At 41.4% G+C, this 20,111-nt stretch overlaps 1 protein-coding gene across 3 annotated transcripts in view; it reads right to left on the bottom strand.

Moving 5' to 3' along the window:
- GRID1 (glutamate ionotropic receptor delta type subunit 1) overlaps positions 1 to 20,111 on the bottom strand; it is a 791,529-nt gene that overhangs the window by 316,717 nt on the left and 454,701 nt on the right. For all 3 annotated transcript variants that reach the window (XM_050803825.1, XM_050803827.1, XM_050803826.1), the window contains one exon: positions 17,418 to 17,471. In XM_050803825.1, coding sequence (XP_050659782.1) covers positions 17,418 to 17,471 — 54 coding nt within the window. The remainder of the gene's footprint in view (positions 1 to 17,417; positions 17,472 to 20,111) is intronic.

Raw genomic sequence — 20,111 nt, 5'->3', positions numbered from 1 at the left:
TTGGAGTAATGTACTGCACTATGACATCAGGATGGCTACAAAGTCATTAGGTGGTAGGAATTTCCCAGCTCCACTAAAATCTTATGGGACTGCTGTTGTAGATAGGGTTCGTGGTTGGCAGAAGCATCATTCTGTAACACGTAAGTGTATAAGTCAGGTCAGGCCATATTTGTCTTTCTATGCCTAGCTTATTTGACTTAACATAGCGTTCTCCAGGCTCATCCATGTTGTCAATAACAAGATTTCCTTCCATTTTAAGGCTAAATAGAATTCCTTTGTGTAGATAGACCACATTTTCTGTATCCATTCAACTACTGATGGACACTTAGGTTGATTCCATATCTTGCTATTGTGAATAGTCCTGCAATCAACATGAGAGTGCAGATGTCCCTTCGATACACTGATGTCATTTCCATTGGATGTACACCCAGTAGTGGGACTGCTGAGTCTACAGACATCTTTCTATGATTGGTCTTGTTAGTATAAAACCCAGGAACTTTTGCACATCCTTCAGGAGGGCAGAAAGGAAGCAATCCTATTATAACTGAGATCAAGTTTCTTGCCATCCTTTAATTGGGTAAATTTAATTTGTTTTAAGATAATATCTATAAAGCATCCAAAGCAGGACCTGGCACACAGTAGGCACTCAGCAACGTGATTTCGCTTGCTTCTGAGGGCGACCCCTCGGCTTGCTATTCTTGCCTTGCCGACAGCAAGCAGAAACCTGAACATGGGGAGGCACTTGTTCAGATCCCCATGGGCCTCACACAGTGGGCTTTTCAGAAATTCTTGAGCAAGAGGAGTATCGGGCATGAAAGTACCCAGAAAGTTCAGCCCCTCATTGCCTCAGCAGCTGACAAGCTGGCCTCTAGGGCTGTTGGAAACTGCATCCTAGTTCCAATCACTGGCAATTAAACTGCCTCCTCACTTTCCTTTCCAAAACTGCATAATATTGATTTGGGATTCTCCAGCCACCCCTAAGAGACAGCTGCCTTGGTGCACATAGCATCTCTTGGTTTGAGGCAGTAGGAAAGAGAACCAAAGCTGAGACTACTGTCTCTGTAAACCCTCAAAAATCCCTTAAGACACTTCACAGAAAGAGGTTCTGGTGGTTTGAACTATCTCCCGCCTCTGCTCTGTTCCAGCTTTGAAAGGACCCTTCCTGGGGAGCTCCACCAGGGGCCTGTAATTCCCCATGCTGTGTGAAGGCAGCAGCCACGTGTGAATGGGCGTGTGTACGTGTGCATGCAGGCGCGCTTGCTTCTCCTCTGTGTGGTGCATAATGATTATCCAGCCTGGCGAAGGAGGTGTAATAACAGGGTAGAAGGCACAGATAATAGGGCCTTTCTGGCACAAGCAGCAAGTTCATCTGAATCCACCAGAATCCATTTGTTGGAAGACAGATGGATAGGAATGCGGAAAGGTAGACACCAACCTTTAGTTTTCAAATACATTTGCTGCACGTGGTAATTAAAGCTATTTTTAAAACTCCCTAAGTGTCAGCACTCCCTTTCCCAGGCATTTTTCTGTCAAAACTCTGCAAAACGGCAATACGCTTGTTGGGAACAATCGATTCATATCTAAAAACATGGAGTCTGATTCCACAGCAATGGCAGGTTGTCTGTCTACAGGGAGTTGGAACTTGAACTGTAGAGGATCTGGAGTGGCCCCCACAGCCTTGGCTGAGCTGTAATTTAGTGATACATGGACACATGTTTCTCACCCATGACACTACAAACTCTCTGAGGGTGAGGGATGCATCTTTCAAATTCTTATGAGCATCCCTGGTGCTTCACAGGTGTTCAGTACATGTATGACAAATGAACAATAGCTTGTCAAGAGTTATATATCATGGGAGGGAGAGAGGTCATGAAAGAAAAAGGTAAGGACCACTGAAGAATCACAGCATAAGTTGTATGCAGTGTGGAAAGAAGGAAAGGCCATGGAAGACATTAATAGGTATTGCAAAAAGTGGGGGAGGCAGTAATTTGAACTGTCTTAAAGGATGCATGAGACTTCGGGAAGAACGAGGGTCGCAGCAGGCCCAGAACAGAACTATAAATGCTGTGATTCGGATTCATAACAAATAACAAAAGGAATTAATTCCTCAAGTCTTTGTGTTTTCCTGATTAAAGTACAAAGGCTAACTTTCCCACGGGATGTGAGTCACTTGTTACAAAGAAGAGCTATCTTTTTTTTCCTTTTCTTTTCTTTGAGGCGGAGTCTCGCTCTGTGGCCATCTCCACTTCACTGCAAGCTCCGCCTCCTGGGTTCACGCCATTCTCCTGCCTCAGCCTCCTAAGTAGCTGGGACTACAGGCACCCGCCACCATGCCTGGCTAATTGTTTTTGTATTTTTAGTAGAGACGGGGTTTCACCGTGTTAGCCAGGATGGTCTCCATCTCCTGACCTCGTTATCCGCCCACCTCGGCCTCCCAAAGAAGAAGAGCTATCTTTTAAGAGTGCTTGCTGTCTGCCTGATGCTGTGCTAGGCCACTTCCTGTATGTTAGCTCATTTAATCTTCATGACTGTCCTAGGGGGTCTGTCCTAGGAGGTAACTATCACAAAGTCTACTGAGTAAATGATGAAGATATGGCTCAAGGAAGGAAATAAAACAGTCATAGAAGTGGTCAGTATTGGAGCCAAAATCATGTCCATGGTGTGTTCTCAAAGGCTGTGATCTAAAGCACAATGGTATGTCATTTCTTCCTCGGTCCTGCTCCCCAAACCCATCATTTGTGCAGCTGCAAACACCCTCTCCACAGGGCTTTTCAAAGGGCTAAAGAATGATCCTGCAGAACAATGACATCATATATCTGCAACCATAAATGTTAAATCTCATAGTTTCCTTTAGGACTGAGAAAGAAGAATAGACCTATTGTGATTAACATATAGAAGTGCATTTCCAGTAAATAGGGTTTGTTTCCTTCAGGTATTTCCTCATGGGACATGTATAAGTTTATTTGTGTGGGCTTTTGCCAGGTTCTTTCATGTTTTCCATAATAGATTTTAAAAATAAGGCGCTAATGTGCAAAATAACATAAAGGGTAGAAATCTAATAAAGCAGCCCCCTCTTATCCTCGGGGAATGCATTTCAAGATCCCCAGTAGATGCCTGAAACTGCAGATAATACCAAACCCTATATATACTATAGTTTTTTCTATCCAATAACCTAGCACTGGGTGACCAATGGGTGGTGGTGCATACAGTGTGGAGACCCTGGATAAAGGGATGATTCATATCCTGGGTGGGACAAAGCAGGACAACGCAAGGCTTCATCACACTACGCGGAACAGCGTGTGATTGAAAACTTATGAATTATTTATTTATGGAATTTTCCACTTAATACTTTTGAACCTCAGTTGACAGTGGGTGACTGAAACCATAAAAAGTAAAACCGCAGATAAGGAGGGACAACTGCAATAAATTAACAAAAGTTTCATAGTAAGACTTTCCATAATACAAACTATATTACTGATTCTAAGTTATGAAAAATTCAAATATTGCTGGGATTCCATAACTTATTCAGCATTCAACCAGTGCTGGGTGTGAGAGGGAAGATAATGGGGGAGCCGTGTGGCATCAGGTGTGTAGTTCTTAAATTTGAAGTCACTCAGATCTCAATTCCTGATTCTGCCACTTACTAATTATGTGGCATCAAACTGTTTTCTTATCTGTAGGATGGTATAATAGAAGTTGGAGTTCTTGAGGGTTCCGTCCTCCCACCTCTTCTGGCATTCCTCTTCTAGGTCACACACCCTCCTGGCAGCATCACCTGACATTGACTTCTCCTTCCCTTTGAAATGGTTTCTTCACTTGGTTTCTGGGACCACCGCCTACCTGTCCTCCTCCTCCACCTCAGGCTGCTCCTGGTCAGCATCCATGGTGAGTTTCTCCTCCTTTCTCTGGCTTGGCATGCCCCAGAGGTGCCAGGGTTTGAGCCTCTTCTCATTTTTAGTAATGCAACCCCTTTGTGGTCTCATCCAGTCGCATGAGGTTAAATATCCCCTATATGCAGATGGCTCCCAGATTCATATCACCAGCTTTACCCTCCCTCTGAACTCCAGACTCATAGAGTCACATGTCTAGTGTCTACATACCATCTCTCTGTAATGGTCTAATAGGTATCTCAAAATCAACAGATTCAAACCAAATTCCTGATCTTACCCCTCAAATATTCAATCTCCTCATCTCAAGAAATATCTTCTCTTTTCAGTTCCTGAAGCTAAAAACAAATGAAAATCCTAGAATCATACCTGATGTTTCCCTTTTCTCATAATCCACACCTAATCCAACAACAAATCTTACCTGCTCCCCACCCCAAATATATTCAGAATCCAACTACTTCTTACCTCCTCCATTCTACCTCATAGTCAAAACCACCACCCTTCCTTTCATAGATAATCACAATAGCCTGATAAATAATTTATTTCATCCCTACACCCCTCACCACCTCACTTACTCTTAAGGCAGTTACGAGGGTATAGTTTCAAAATATATATATAGATTGCCATCTTTTGCTCAAATCCCTCTCCTTGCTTCCAACTTCACTCAGAATAAGAATCGTGTCTTACAAAGGCCAGAAAAGTTCTACGTGACCTGGCTCCCTGCCATGCTTCTAACCCCTCTCCCACCACTCTCTCCATCACTCACTCTGCTCCAGCCACACTGGCCTCTGTACCATTCCTAAAGCCTATCCCCAGACTCCCACTCAGAGACTTCACACCTGTTCTCTCCTCCAACTGGAATGCTGTTCCCTCAGATATATGCACAGCTTCCTCACTTCCTCATTTCTTCAAGTCCCTGTTCAAATGTTACCTCATCAAATAGATTTCTCATGGGCACCCTATGTAAAGTAGAATCCATTCCTTCTCCTTCTTTTTGCCTTACATGATTTTATTACACTACATAGAATCTAACAAATTCATCAAATTATAAATGTAATAATTATCTGGTCATCTGTCTTGCCCCATTCAAAATATGCTCCACAATACCAGAAGTTTTCTGAGAATTAAGTCAGATAACAAAGATGACGCCTATAATTAACCAAGATGGAGTAACAGGGATTGGATTTACCTATGAAAAAATAGTTTGCAAGACACTGGAAAATAGGCAATGAAGAACAGCGATCCTCCAAGACAGGAAACAAGGCAAGTTTTATGACTGAGCTAAATCACTGCCTTCAGAGAATTTCCATGCCACAGTGCAGGTGGGGAGAGGAAGCATGCGGAACCCAGCAGACTCCACGTGTTAAGGATATGGACCCGAGAGACTGGAAGAGCAAGGCAGTTAGAGTTTGCAGGAAAGAGTACTAGAGAGGAGAAAACTGCACAGAGAGAGAAAAATGTGGTCACTCAGAGAGGGTCCCCCATGACAATACTGAGCAGAGTGCTGACCAGAGCATGCATGTAAGGAGACTACCTGAGGCTGGTAAAAGAACCAACCAAACCAGTGTATGGAGCTCACTCAGAGCTAGGAAGAGTGTTTCTTCCTACCATCCAGACTGGAAAACCTCATACTTCATGTGCATTGAGCAAAATACTTAGGTAGTCTAGCCTCAGCAGTGTAAAATAATTAGCCCTAGACTGAGTTTTACTTGAGAAACACCTAATAAATCACAAAAGCAAGAGGATCAACTATGTCCAAATAACTGTATCCTAGAAAAAAAAAAAAAAAAAAACTCAAGAATATGTATAGGAACACAAAAAAGAGCTAGCATTCAACAAAGTAAAATTCACAAAGTCTGGCCATCAATCAAAGGTTACCAGGCATTCAGAAAAACATAAGCCATAAGAAGAAGAAGAATCGATTAAACAAAACTGACCCAGAACTAAAACAGAATTAGAATTAGCAATGACTTTAAACAGTTATCGTAACTACTTTTTTTACATTCAAAATGTAAGTAGAGACATTGAAGATTTAAAGAAAAGACTCAAGTCAAACTTCTAGAGATCAAAAGTACAATGTAGGCATGACATTTAAAAAACACACTGCACAGAATAATTGGCAAATTAGACACCAACAAAGAAAATATCACTGAATCTGAACACATAACAATAAAAATTATGCAAAACAAAATAGAGAGAAAAAAAGAAGAGGAAAAGAACATCAGTGATATGTGGGATAACTTCAAAAAAACCTAATATCTGCGTAACTCAAAATCTCAAGTAAGAGGATACGGAGGCAGAAAAATAATAGAAAATATAAAAGATCTTTTTCACATTTTGCAGTAATAATGGATTAAAGTTTTCATGAAAATTATAAATACACAAGTCCAAGAAGCTCAACAAAGTGCAGGCACACACAAAAATAAAAACAAGAAGAAAACCATGCCAAGGTACGCGATAATCAAATTGATCAAAACCAGAGAAAGAGAAGAAACATTAAAAGAAACCAGAGATAAAGAGCATGTTATGTACAGAAAAACAAAAGTAAGGATAATATCAGATGCTTATCAGTATTAATATGAGTAGGAAGACAGGGCGGCAACATTTTTAAAGTACTGAAAGGAAATACTGTTAACCTAGAATTCTGTACCTAGTAAAAATATCTTTCAAAAATGAAAGTGAAATAAAGTCATTTTCACACATACAGAAGTGGAAAGCATTCACCACCAACAGAACTGTATTATAAGAAATGTCAAAGGAAGTCTTTCAAGCAGAAGAGAAATGATACCAGATCAAACTACAGATCTTCACACCAAAAAAATAAATACCACCTGAAATAATAACGGCAGAGAAAAGTATTTAAGATTATTTTCTTATTACTTAAATCTCTTTAAAAGATAATTGACTGTTTTAATAAACATAATAACTATGTATTTTTGTGTATATAACACATATAAAAGTAATATTTATTACAACAATTATATCGAGTCCAGGAGGGTAACACGGAGGGATACTATTGTAAGATACTCATACTGAAATATATGTGGTATAGTATAATTCCACTTAAAAGTAGATGGTGGTGAATTAAAGATGTATACTATAAATCCTAAAGCAACTACTAAAATGTTTTAAAAGAGTTATAGCTCATAAGCCAATAAAACAGTTAAAATAGAATCATAAAAAATTCTCAATTCATCCATAAGAAGTTTTAAAAGAGAAAAAAGGAAACAAAGGAAACGAAACAAATACAAAACAGCAAGAAGACAGGCTTGAGCCTAACAATATTGATGATTACATTCAGTATAAATTATCTAAAATTCCTCAGTTAAAAGGTGAAGACTGTTATAATGGATAAAATAGCAAGACCTAAATAACTGCTGCCTCCAGGAAATATACTTAAACATAAAGAAACAAGTATGTTAAAAGTAAGATGGTGAAAAAAGGTATTATGCTAACACAAGTCAAAATAAATATAGAATGGCTGTAGTAATATCAGATAAAGCATATTTCAGAGCAGAAAAAATTACCAGGGATAAATCCTAATTTATGTCCTAATGATACAGGGTTAATAAATCAAGAGGACATAAAAATCCTAAGCATTTCTGCCCCTTGAAATAAAGCTTCCAAATATACTAAGCAATAACTGATAAAACTGAAAGGGGAATAAACAAACTCACAATTAAGGATGAATATTTTAATATTCCTCTCTAAATAATTGACAGAAAAAGTAGACAAAATAATCATAAAGGATACAGAAGGCACAATCAACACTCAACTAAAATGACCTAATTCACATTGATGAAACATTGCACACAACAACAGATAATGGATCCTTTTCAAGTATGCTTGAAATATCTAGCAAGAAAGACAATATACTGGCTATCAAATCAGTCTCAATAATTTTAAAAGGACCCAAATAATAGAAACTCTATCCTGTAGCCACAGTGGAGTTAAATTAGAAATCAATAGCAGAAAGATTTCTTTAAAATCCCCAAATATTTGGAAACTAAAAACATACTTCTAAAACCCATGGGTCAAAGAAGGAATCCAAAAGTAATATAGAAAGTATTTTGAACTAAATAATGAAAGCACATCATATCAAGATTTGTGAGATGTCACTAAATCACTTAAGGGGAAACATAGCAAAGAAAAAGACAGGTCTTAAATCAATTATCTCACCTTGTTCCCTAGAAATTAGGGGGGAAAAAGAGCAAATTAAAGCCAAAGGAAACAGAGAAAAGAAAATGATGAAGACAAAACAATAAACTAATATAAATGGATATTGAAAAACAATAGAGAAAATCAATGAAATTGAAAACTGGTTCTTTGAAATGAATAACATCAATAAATCTCCAATCAGACTGATCAAGAAAAAAAGAAAAGAGACAAATAATGAATGTTATAAATGAGAAAAATCATATGTCTATAGATTCAACAAGTATTAAAAGGATAATAGCAGCATATTATGAACTTCATACCTATAAATTTTTTTGCTTGTTTTGTTTTGTTTATTTGAGACAGAGTCTCACTCTGTTGCCCAGGCTGGAGTGCAATGGCACAATCTCGGCTCACTGCAACCTCCACCTCCCAGGTTCAAGTGATTCTCATGTCTCAGTCTCCCAAGTATTTGGGATTACAGGGGTGTACCACCACACCTGGCTAATTTTTGTATTTTTAGTAGAGGTGGGGTTTCGCCATGTTGGCCAGGCTGGTCTGGAACACCTGACTTCAAGTGATCTGCCTGCCTCGGCCTCCCAAAGTGCTGGGATTACAGGGGTGAGCTACCATGCCTGGACCGTACCTATAAATTTGACAACTTAGATGAAATGGGAAAATTTCTGGAAAGACACAAATTACTAAACTTACTTGAGAACAAATAGCTAGCTCTATGTCTAATACATAAATGTAATTTGTAGTTAAAACATTCCTCTAAAGAAAACCCCAGGCCCAGATGGCTTCATTGGTAAATTCTAACAAACATTTAGGGGAAAAAAATAATTATTATTTATGAACTCTTCCAGAAACTGTGAAAGAGAGAATACTTCCCAGCTTACTTTTGAGGCCAGCATTATGCCAATACCAAAACTAAAGAAAGATATAAAAAGAAAAAATAAATAAATACCAATATACCTGGTGAACATAGGAGAATAATTCTAATCAAAAATTTAACAAATCAAATAGAACAATATATACAAAGGATAATATAATATGAAAAGTAGGTTTTATCCCAGAGATGTTGGATTGCTTTAATGTTAGAAAATCAGTCAATGTAATTTAACATATTCTGCAAAAAGAAAAACCATATGATCATCTCAATAGATGCAGAAGCATTAGATAAAATCCATTATCATTTCCTGATAAAAATTCTCACCAGTCTGGGAATGGCAGAGAACTTCCCCAATCTGATAAAGAACATCTATAAACAACTTACAGCTAATCTGATACTTAATGATGAAAAACTGTGTGTGTTCCCCCTAATATCAGGAATACGAAAATGATGTCTCCTGTCACCACTTATATTCAACATTGAACTGCAGGTACTAATCAGTGCAATCAGGCAGAAAAAAGAAATAAAAGGTATCCAGATGGAAAGGAAGAGGTAAAACTGTCATATTCCCAGAGGACATGATAGTCAAGAATATTTTCTCTAAGAAAATCTAATGGAATCTATGAAAAACTCCACTAGTATTAGTAAGTGAGTTTAGCAAAGTTCCAGGATACAAGATCAATATGCAAAAATCAATTGCATTTGTATATTCTACCAATGAACAATTGGAAATTAAATTTTGTTTTAAAGTATAATTGTCAGTAGCAGTAGCACTGACAATATAAAATACTAAGGGATAAATCTGATAAAAAGACGTGAAAGATCTGTATACTGGAAAAGATAAAACATTGAGAGAAATTAAAGAAATCTAAATAATTAGGGAGATAGATCTTGTTTGTGGGTGAGAAGACTCACTATTTTTATGATATCAATTCTCCCAAAAATGGAGTACAGATTCACTGCAATACCAAATAAAATCCCAGTCAGCTTTTTGTAGAAACTGACAAGCTGATTTTAAATGTATACAAAAATTTCAAGGACCTAAGACAACCAAAACAATCTTGAGGATGAAGAACAAGGCAGAAACCTAACAAAATCTAATTCCAAATCATATCGTAAAGCTATAGCTATAGTAATCAAAAGAATGTGGGATTGGCATAAAGATAGAAAAAAAAATAGATCAATGGAATAGAATCAAGAGTACAGGCATTTTTCAGATACTACACTAAAAACATATTCTTAAAAGAATAAATTGGTAAATTAAACTTCATAAAAATTTAAAATGTCTCTTCTTCAAAAGACAGTGCGAGACTGAAAAGCCACAGGCTGGGAGAAAATATTTACAAAGTATATACCTGATTTTTACAAAATCTTTTATCCCAATATAAAAAGAATTTTCAGAACTCAATAATAAGAAAACAAAAAATCCAATATAAATGGGGAAGTTGTTTAAACAGATACTTTGCCAAGAAGATACTTAGATCTAAATGGCAAATAAGCACAAGAAAAGATGCTAGGAAGTATTATTAGTTATCAGGGAAATGAAAAATCAACATCACAGTGAGAACCATTACACACCCATTAGAGTGACTATAATCAAAAAGCCTGACCATACCAAGTGCTGAAGAGGATATGAAGCAATTGGAACTCTCAGCAACTTGGCAGTTTCTTAAAAAGTTAACATAAATCTACCATAAGGGTTGGCAATTCCACTTGTAGGTATAAGCCCCAGAAAAAGGAAAGTGTATGTCCATACAAAGACTTATACATAAATGTTCATAATAGCTTTATTTGTAATAGCAAAAAAACTAAAACAACCCAAATGTCCATCAACAGAGGAATAGATAATCCTATTGTGGCTTACAGATGTACAAATAAATATTCCTCATCAATAAAAAGGAAAGAACTATTGCTATACATTGCAACATAAGATGAATCTCAAAATAACTTCATTGAATAAAATAAGCCATACCAAAAGCAGAAGAGTACATACTCCATAATTCCACTTACATAAAACGCAAAGATACAAATAATCAGTAGAGCCAGAAACAGATCAGTAGTTGCCTAGAAAGTGGGAGAAAGTGGGCCAGGAGGGTGGCGTTCCTGAGGGCCATGAGGACACTTTTGGGGTGATGGATATGTTCACTACCTCCATTGTGGTTATGGTTTCCTGGGTATATACATATGCCAAATTTAACAACTTATACACTTAAATATTGTATGTATTGCATGTCAATTAAACGTCAAGAAAGCTGTTACTTTTTCAGAAAAAAAGAAAAAGGTAATGAAGGTGATACTCAAAAACAATGTCTGGCTCTGTCTAAGGTCTAATAAATGGCAACTCTTGGTCTTCATTCAAGAGTTCTGAGCTGGGGCTACAGAGGTAGTAAGATGTGCTCCCTGTCCTCAAAGATTCCTCAGTGAGGCTGGGAGAGAAACAAGTAAAACGATTACCACAAACATAATTGTTTTTGAGTGTTACTAAATTAAATTTGAAGATGGTAAATGGTACAGGGACTGAACAGTCCAACAGAATTGGAATCTTCAAAATAAAAGGAAGAAAACAATCTTTTCGTTCCCTCTCTTTCTGTGGGTCCCAAACAGAGATTTCTTAAAGCTATGTGATTCAACATTCATATCACGGTCTTTTTCTTTGTTTTCTTCAATTAGAGCATTAGCATCTTCCTCTCCCACGTTATACAGGTGGCGCGTAATCTTATTTTCATTTGTTTTACCTTGGTGTGTGCTTTAGGATAGGGAAGACTTGAAAGTCTGGAGTGATGTCCCTGGACTGTTGACAGAGGCTGCTCTAAGAGCAAGGACTGACCCCTAAGGATCCTCACTGAGTACTTGTTGGTGACAAACTAGTGAAAGTGATAAGATGGGGACTGGGGCCTGAGGCTCAAGAACAGGAGAGCGTCTAGGCAGAAGGTACTGAAGAAGTCCACACACTGGGATGACCTTGTCCTTGGGGTGGCAGATGGGGGGTCTCTTAAGATAATAGTCAGATCATTTAACCCAGCGAGCTCTTCTGTGTGTCAGATCCTCACACTAGGAACTTTAGGGAACCTCAGAGAAAGCAGATCAGCTTGTCCAGGGAATCAGGCATGTGCATCAATTCCCCAACACAGCAGAACTGGGGTGAGGCTGTGAAAGAATCACCCTACTGGGGAAATACAGAAGTCCTTTTGGCAGAGGCAATGTTAAGCAGATCCCTGCAAGAGAGGGAATTCCTAGACAATCACAGATTCAGAAGGACATGGCAGGTGGAAAGAAATACGCTGCCAAAACCCCAAAGCTAGCAGGGAAAAATAAATACAAGAAACAAGAAGTCACTCATCCTTTTGCAGGGATGACCCATGAGATAGGAATGCAATAGTAAGAAGTAAATAAGGGTGCAATTGTGGGGTCAGGGTCATCCTGCAGAGGGCTGCAGTGGGCTGGATGATGTGGGCAGATTTCTTAAAGCTATGTGATTCAGCATTCACATCACAGTCTTTTTCTTTTATCATGCCTTTGTCTTTTCTGTGTCTGAGGAGCCAACCAGAAGGATGGCGACAGTGGTCTCTGAGATCAGGAGCACCAAGAGAGAGCCAGGTTTGGGGAAGATGGTGAGTTTGGAGAGAGACACGCTGAGTTTGAGGTGGTGATGGAGCTTCCAAGTGGCCAAGTCAAGAGGATCTTGAGTCAAGCTGGATCTCTGGATCTGGAGTTCAAGGGCAAGGTCTGGAATGGACGTGAGATGTGGAGTCACCGACATACGCTGGCAATCGGGAAGAAGTGGCAAGGGCTTGCTGACTATACCTCCTCCCTTTTTAGAAGTCACCTCCTCCTGGCCCCTGCTGACCCACAGATCACCTCTTAGAGCCTCACTCTCTGATAAAACCCAGGCGCAATGGTTATGTGTGCATACTCACATCATCCGTTAAGCACCTTAAACCATTTCCACCAAAGTATGTGTGTGGTTTGGTTCAACGTCTGGAAGAATTCATGTAACAATGGAAGTTGCCCATCAACAAACAGAGTGCTTCAATCCCCATCATCCTTGGTTCTTCAAGAGGCTGGAGAGTCATACTGATTTTTCTATGGGAGAATTCCCTGAACAAAGTTCCCAAAAGGCCAGACCCACAGGGATCCCCGACTCTCCTGGCATCTGCTGGAGGATGCGTGGAGAGGAAACATTTTACCTCAGCTGCTAAAGAGGCTCCAAAAGCCACCCGCCTCATCCAGAGTCAAGGCTGACTGGGCTTGAACTTGGCAACATCTGATGAATGACCCATAGAGGTCCTTTCCATCACTGAAACTCAGGACTTAATTGTTGCCTTTGTCTTTTCTCTGAGCAGACAGGGAAATGCTTGTCAATGCAATTTGCTCTACACTATGTACATCGACCTGCCTTCAAACAAACCTTTGAAGAATCTATTCCTTATTCAGGGCATTGAGGATTCAGTGATGAGCTGAATCTGGCCATGCCCTCAAGGGACTCACAGTTCAGTGGCCACCTTGACTAACAGTTCATTTTGTTTTCCACAAGTTCTTTTGAATCCCCTACCCTCTCTAAGGTAATTTGCAACCTAATCAGTCAATTAAAATATTCTTTAAATACTTTTAGCAGATCTAAAAACACACCCGCTCTCCAGTGTCCCCAAAGTGGTGCCCAGAGACCTATAGGAACTGTCAGTAGGGCTCACACAAGGCTTCCTCTGCATCCAATTATTTCTTCTCCAAATAAACCAGGTCTGTAATATGTAGCACCAATATTCACCAGAAAGAGGGCAGGTGTATTTAGAAAACCACTGCATAAAGAAAGCAAATAAAAACATGTGCCCTCAAGTGTTTATTTTGAATCCAGGAAAATGCATAAAACAAATCAAATACAGAGAAGGAAACTGAAAGGCAGAACCTGTAAGGAATGAGAGCGAGTGGGGGGCACAGCTAGAGGGCCATGCTGGAGGCCCCAAAGACACCTGCGGTGGTCGGGGAGGCACAGACCTGATCTTGTTTGAGGAGCTGAACTTAATCCAGAGAAGTGGGGGAGCAGTTTCAAGAAGTGGGAAGGCAAAGACCCAGTGAAGCAGCTGAATTCTGGAGCATGTTGGAAAGTGAGCCAGTAAATGCCTGCCGCTGACTCTCCTTTTCTCTTTATTTTTTCCCCCTTACTTTATCTCTAGTCATTATATAAGACAAACAGGAAGGTGGCTGGGAAACCATTTGCCTGTGGCTCTATACTTGGATAGCTTAAAAATTGGGCAAAGCCTAAAATGATATCACATTGTAATAATAATAACAGGACTTTTGTGTTCAATTGGGGCCATGCTGAAACCGGAAACAGTAGTCCTGAATATAGCCGGATCCTAAGGATAAGCCTACATGTAATTTGGAAAACACCTCAGTCCTTAACCAGAGGCTACCCTGGAGTGCCTGGGTAAAAGCTTTCCAACAGGCCCTACCTTCTGATAGAAGACTTCAAAAAAAGTCCATGAGCTGGCACCAAAGGCCAGCCCAAGAGTATTCCCCGTCAGTGTATATACCTGACCCCCACTGACTGGCTTCACTGAATCAGACACTGACCGTGAGTTAGGGATCTTTGCTAAGGCCATGTGCATGAAGCTACTGTTTGATGGAAAAATTTTGGAGCCAGACGATCCTCAAATAGGATCCTAGATACACCATTAATAGCTGCATGACCTTGGGCAAGTGATTTAACCTCTGGAGACTCCGTTTTCCCATCTGCAAAATGAGGATAACTGCCACACTGGGCTGTTGATGAGGACTAGGAGGGTAACAAATGCAGTGACAAGTGCCTGGCGCATAGTAGGTGATTAAGAAATATTAGCTGGCCAGTCATGCCTGTAATCCCAGCACTTTGGGAGGTCAAGGAGGGCAGATCACTTGAGGTCGGGAGTTCGAGGCCAGCCTGGCCAACATGGTAAAACCCCACCCTACTAAAAATACAAAAATTAGCTGGGCGAGATGGCACACACCTATAGTCCCAGCTTCTCAGGAGGCTGAGGCAGGAGAATTGCTTGAGCCTGGGAGGCGGAGGTTGCAGTGAGCTAAGATCGCACCACTGCACTCCAGCCTGGGCAACAGAACAAGACTCTAGTCTCAAAAAATAAAAAATAAAAATAAGAAATATTAGATGTTGTCCCCTGCCTCACAGAAAAGGAAGCCAAGAAAGGAGGGAGTTGGGGCTCCCTGGAGGCCCCTCACATTTGGAGGAAGACACACTCAGCTCAGAGATACTCGCACCATCCATGTGCGCTCCCGGGCTGGCGCAGGGTACACAGCTGGCTATGGTGCAACACTGCCATCCTCTCTAAGCCGCTCCAGTGTGGCTCCAACAGGTATACCCCATATCTGACTCCTCCTGATGACACTCAGCCCTGGGTTCCAACTGCCCCAGTAATGCCAATGTGCCTACCAGTATGGAATGCCCTAGGGGCACCGCACACTGGGTTAGTCTGAAGTTAACTCCAGCCCTGAAGAGTGAATCAAGAGGGACAGACAGGTGGCCCCTGAGGGTGGGTGGGGATTTGGGGAAAGAAAAGAAAACAGGTTAGGAATGTAAAAGCAGAGCAATTCTTTTGAAGACTGGTAACAGAGAAACACTGGCTATCCAATTTGGAGGATTCATCAAAAAAGTAAAACCAGCATCAGACATTTGACTTCAGGAATGCATCGTTTCTTTGGAACAAAGAAAACTGGACTGTGAAGAACCATAGAGAAGTCAGCAAACCCCAGAGAATTCAAACTTCTCAAGGATCAAGGCAGCCTCTCACAAGCTCTGAAAACAGGAGGAGGCAGTCATGTCCCTTCTAATTACCAGCACAACCACCTGCACCCCACAGTAAATGGACAGTTACTACACGTCCCCAACTGGCGTCTGTGGACATGGAGCTAATAAGATGTGAATTCATGAAGGGAAATCTATGAAAAGTGGACTTTGCAAGTAGTTACAATCTGATACTACCTGCACAATTATTAAAATAAGCCACCCAAGACTATTTCAGACATATTAGCAAAGAACTAATGAGGAAACAGACATCATAAAAGAATGAATTGCCTACATAATAAACCTGCATCTTCCAGATGAAGCCATTAGAAATTGATCAGCTAATTTAGGAGCAGCTGAAGGCCATAGCCATGATGAGCCATGATGAAATCTTGCACCAAGAACACATTCTGAGTCTGCTGTCAGTGAATATAGCGCACTAAGGTCACACAGGCCACCCAAGTCAGTGCTCCTGAAAGGACATGTGGGCAGAGGGGATTCTTTGGGAAAGCTAGGGTGTGCGATTTCAGGCCACTCTCATGCAATGCCTGCAGCATGGAGGAGGCCAGGGCCAGACAGGGTACAAGTAATGAAGAGCAGGCCAGGCCACCATGATCCCTGGTGTTGTCATTCCTCCCTAGGGCCAAGCTGGTGGGATGGTCAGTCATGGGAGAGACTTCCTATTTACTCCCTTTACGTGGGTACACTTATCCCTACACGTACTGGTTGCACACACAAACATACTTACACACACATGCACAAACACACAGGCACATACAACTCACACAGCACAGCACTCAAACTCATATACAGATATATGCACTTTCATACATACACACCCAAACATATACATACACAAACACATATACACACTCATGCACACACACTCATACATACACACATGCACACAAAATTTGCACATGCACACCCCTGTACATACACTCAACACACACAATTCACACACAAAGACACACACAAAGACACACACACTCTTGTACATGCACAGCCACACACATATTCACTCATTTGCACATGCACACTCACACACACACACACTTGCACATGCATGCACATACCTGTCACACACTCAAACACATCCACACACATATATACACACACCTTCACACAGACACATATATACACACACCTTCATGCAGACACATCCACACACATGCATGTTCACACACACCTACACACACAACTCATAAACACACACACACCATTAACACAGACATACACACACACCTGGATTCACATTCTCGCATGCATGTGCACACCCTGCATACACACTCTCGCTCACACTCATGCACACCCTTACCATCCTGCATGAAATTCAGCCTTCCTCCCCTACTCATTCCTTTGCCCCACCGCCTCTGCATCCCAATTCATGACCTGCCCTAATTGCTCCAGCCCCTGGCTCCCACTGGCTGCCTCACCTCACCTAGCACGCCTCATCCCTGCCACCACTGCCCTCTGACTTTTGACTTCCTCATGAACCTGGGTCAGGATTCTTTCCCTGGTTCTCATCTGCCAGGTGAGCACCCTGCTAGGTCAAGTTCAACTCTTTGAGCTCCTGGGGCTAGGTGGAGCCCCAGGATTCACGACAGCCCCCTAAGTCAGAATTGAACCCAAAAGGATCATGCTGAGCTTTACCAAGGGGCTAGGGGCTCAGTCCAGGCCTTGCTCATCACATTTCTAGAGCCCTTACCTCATTCACAAAGACCCAGTGGCTGTCCTTGGAAGCCAGGTTGGTCTCCACGGCCTGCAGAGAGAAAAAGAACGAACATGAACAGAAGCAAGACAGAAGCTGGCAGACACAGGATGATTGCCGAGATAGAGTTTTATAAACATTGTTCTTAGAGAATATTTTCCTCACAAAACATGCCATCCCCCTGGGGCCTGCTCTGGCTGCCTTAGCTGCAAGAAGCTTCATCTGAACACAGACATCTGATTTCCTGCTCTCCCTCCACGCTCTCCTGCACCAGCCCAGAGCAAGATTAGATGCTTGGGTTCCTGCAGGCAGCACAGGGTCACAGACACAGGTACAGCCTCCCTTCCCTAGGAATGCCTGCAAACACTCTTCTGCTGGGGCGCTTAGGGGATGACTGTTATCATTATTCCAGGCTGCAGAATCAGGAAACTGGAATGAGGGATTTATGGGGGCTTGTCTAGTCCAGCTGTACTGAGTGACATTCAGGAAGACAGCAGCTCACAGCAGCTCTGGGGCTCCCAGCTTCCTTCAGTTCTTTAGGATCCATAGAACAAAGCTCTTTCTAGTTCCTAGGCCATAGCCCCATTTGTAACTCTCTATTACAGTGTTTTGTTCTGTTTCTTTATGGCACTTGCCATCTTTGTGCTTGAACGGCTATCAGTTTACTTATTTCTTATTGTCTATCTCCTCTGCCAGAATATTTCTTATTGTTTATCTCCTCTGCCATTATGTCAAAGGCCACATCTCCTAGGTCACAGCTGTGTCCCAATAGCTGTAACCAGCACACAGCAGGTATTCAGTAAACATTGTTGATTATGCAAATGAAGTGGAAGGCCAAGGCAGACAGAATTCAGTTAATTATTTTGTTTCCTGTATGTGTTTATGAGTGCTTTCCCTCTCCTTCAATTGGAAAGCCAACAGACTGGAAGAATTGGAAGAGACTGATGGTTTCCAAGCATGTCCCGTATGAATACATCCCGTGAGCAGGTGCCAAGTGCTTGCTGAGCCTGGGCACTGAGCCAGGCCGACTATGAACCTGGACAAGAGCTATCAGATTGGAGTCCTGTTTTTTTGTTTGAAATGTAATTTTATTATTCCTGTTATCGAAAAAAAATGCAGAAAAATAAAAATGCTCAACATCCCATCATCCCATCCCATTTAAAAAAATATGCTGCCATAGTGAAAATTCCCCCTTTATCCCTCCAAATTTACTCTCTAAACATTGTTTGAGGTGTCACCTTCTAGAAGATTTTACAGTTACCTCTGCAAGTAAACAGCTACAAATAGCTGTTTTCATTAAAATCAGACCATGAAATACACATCCAGTTAAGACTCTAGTTTTTGATTTATCAGTGTAACACGAATATCTTTCCTCATCAGTACATAGAGATCTGACTCACTCCCAACAAATGAGGCATGGAGGTGTCAGGGCCTGTGCCAACAACCCCACCAGTGACCCTAGGTCTGCATGGTGCTGCAGCCTGCAAACTGTCATGTACAGGGTGCCTCTCTTTTGCACTGGAAAGAAAGGAGGCTCCAAGAGATGCTAAGCCATGTACCTGTGTATGCTGCAAGGCTGTATCCTGAAGACACTTTCCGCCCCTTTCTACAAACTCAGTTAACCCGGCTCTCTCCAGAGATGCTTCAAGGGCTGAAGAGCCAAAGCTCAAAGGGACCTTCAGTCAGGGTAGAGGAAGGAGAACACTTCAGGGTGGAGTCTCAGCCACCCCGTCCAGAGCCTCTCTCCTGTCAACACGCAGACTTTCAGGGAGGTCTTCAAAAGCCTGGAAGCACTGATGAAGAGATGGAGGGAGAAGTGGAGACAGGGTGGGCTGAGAATGCTCTGAGAACATCACTGGGCTCTAGCTCACCTCGATTGCCAACAGTTCAACATTTCCTTGACACTCACGTAGAGGACACTGGCAATACTCTTATTAAATGTGCACAGATGCAAATCTGGGAGGATGTCGTAACATCTCAGTGGCTGGAACACTGAACTGAATCTAAAGACATGTGGTTTAACAAGGCCAAACTCAAGCCCTACACTCAGTTTCCAGGAGCAGAAGGGCAAATGGGGAAATAAAGTTTGAAAGCAACACTCTTGAGGAAAAACCAAAGGGGACTGCCTCCACCCAGCTGTCACTTAACCACTCTGGTCTCTGTTCCTTCATAAAATGTAGATAACACTTGCCATTTCCTGTCTCCCAAGGTATGTAAAAGCACATCGCTGGGCTCTAGCTCACCTCTAGCTCAACTCATGGAAAGGAGGGTGTGGGAGGAGTTTGTTCGACCCCTTGGCAGGTGGACCTAACCAGGTCACCCTACTCGATGAAGGACAATGCACACTATAGCCCAGTCATGAAGAGGGACAGTTAAAGTGATCAGGGATGCTTAGAGGTGGGATAATACAGGTGTCTTTAAATTGTCATGTGCAAGAGAGATTGGAACTGCTCTGTGCATCTTCTGAGTGTTGACTTAGAGCCAATGGCTCCCATAATCAGGGAGGCAGATATCAATTCAATATAGGAGACAACTTTCTGACTTTCCAAGTCATTCAAGATGAAATGGGATGTCTCAGGAGTAGCGCCGTCCCATCCCAGGAAGTGCCTGAGCAGAAGGTGAGCAGTACTTTCTTTACAGTGTCATGTATCTAAGAAGGTTGACCATTTGTGAGAAGTAAAGCTTTATCAT

Source organism: Macaca thibetana, chromosome 9, assembly GCF_024542745.1.
Source record: "Macaca thibetana thibetana isolate TM-01 chromosome 9, ASM2454274v1, whole genome shotgun sequence".
Taxonomy (NCBI): domain Eukaryota; kingdom Metazoa; phylum Chordata; class Mammalia; order Primates; family Cercopithecidae; genus Macaca; species Macaca thibetana.
The sequence above is the reverse complement of the archived record's forward strand: the minus strand, read 5'-3'. Positions and strand labels throughout refer to the sequence as shown.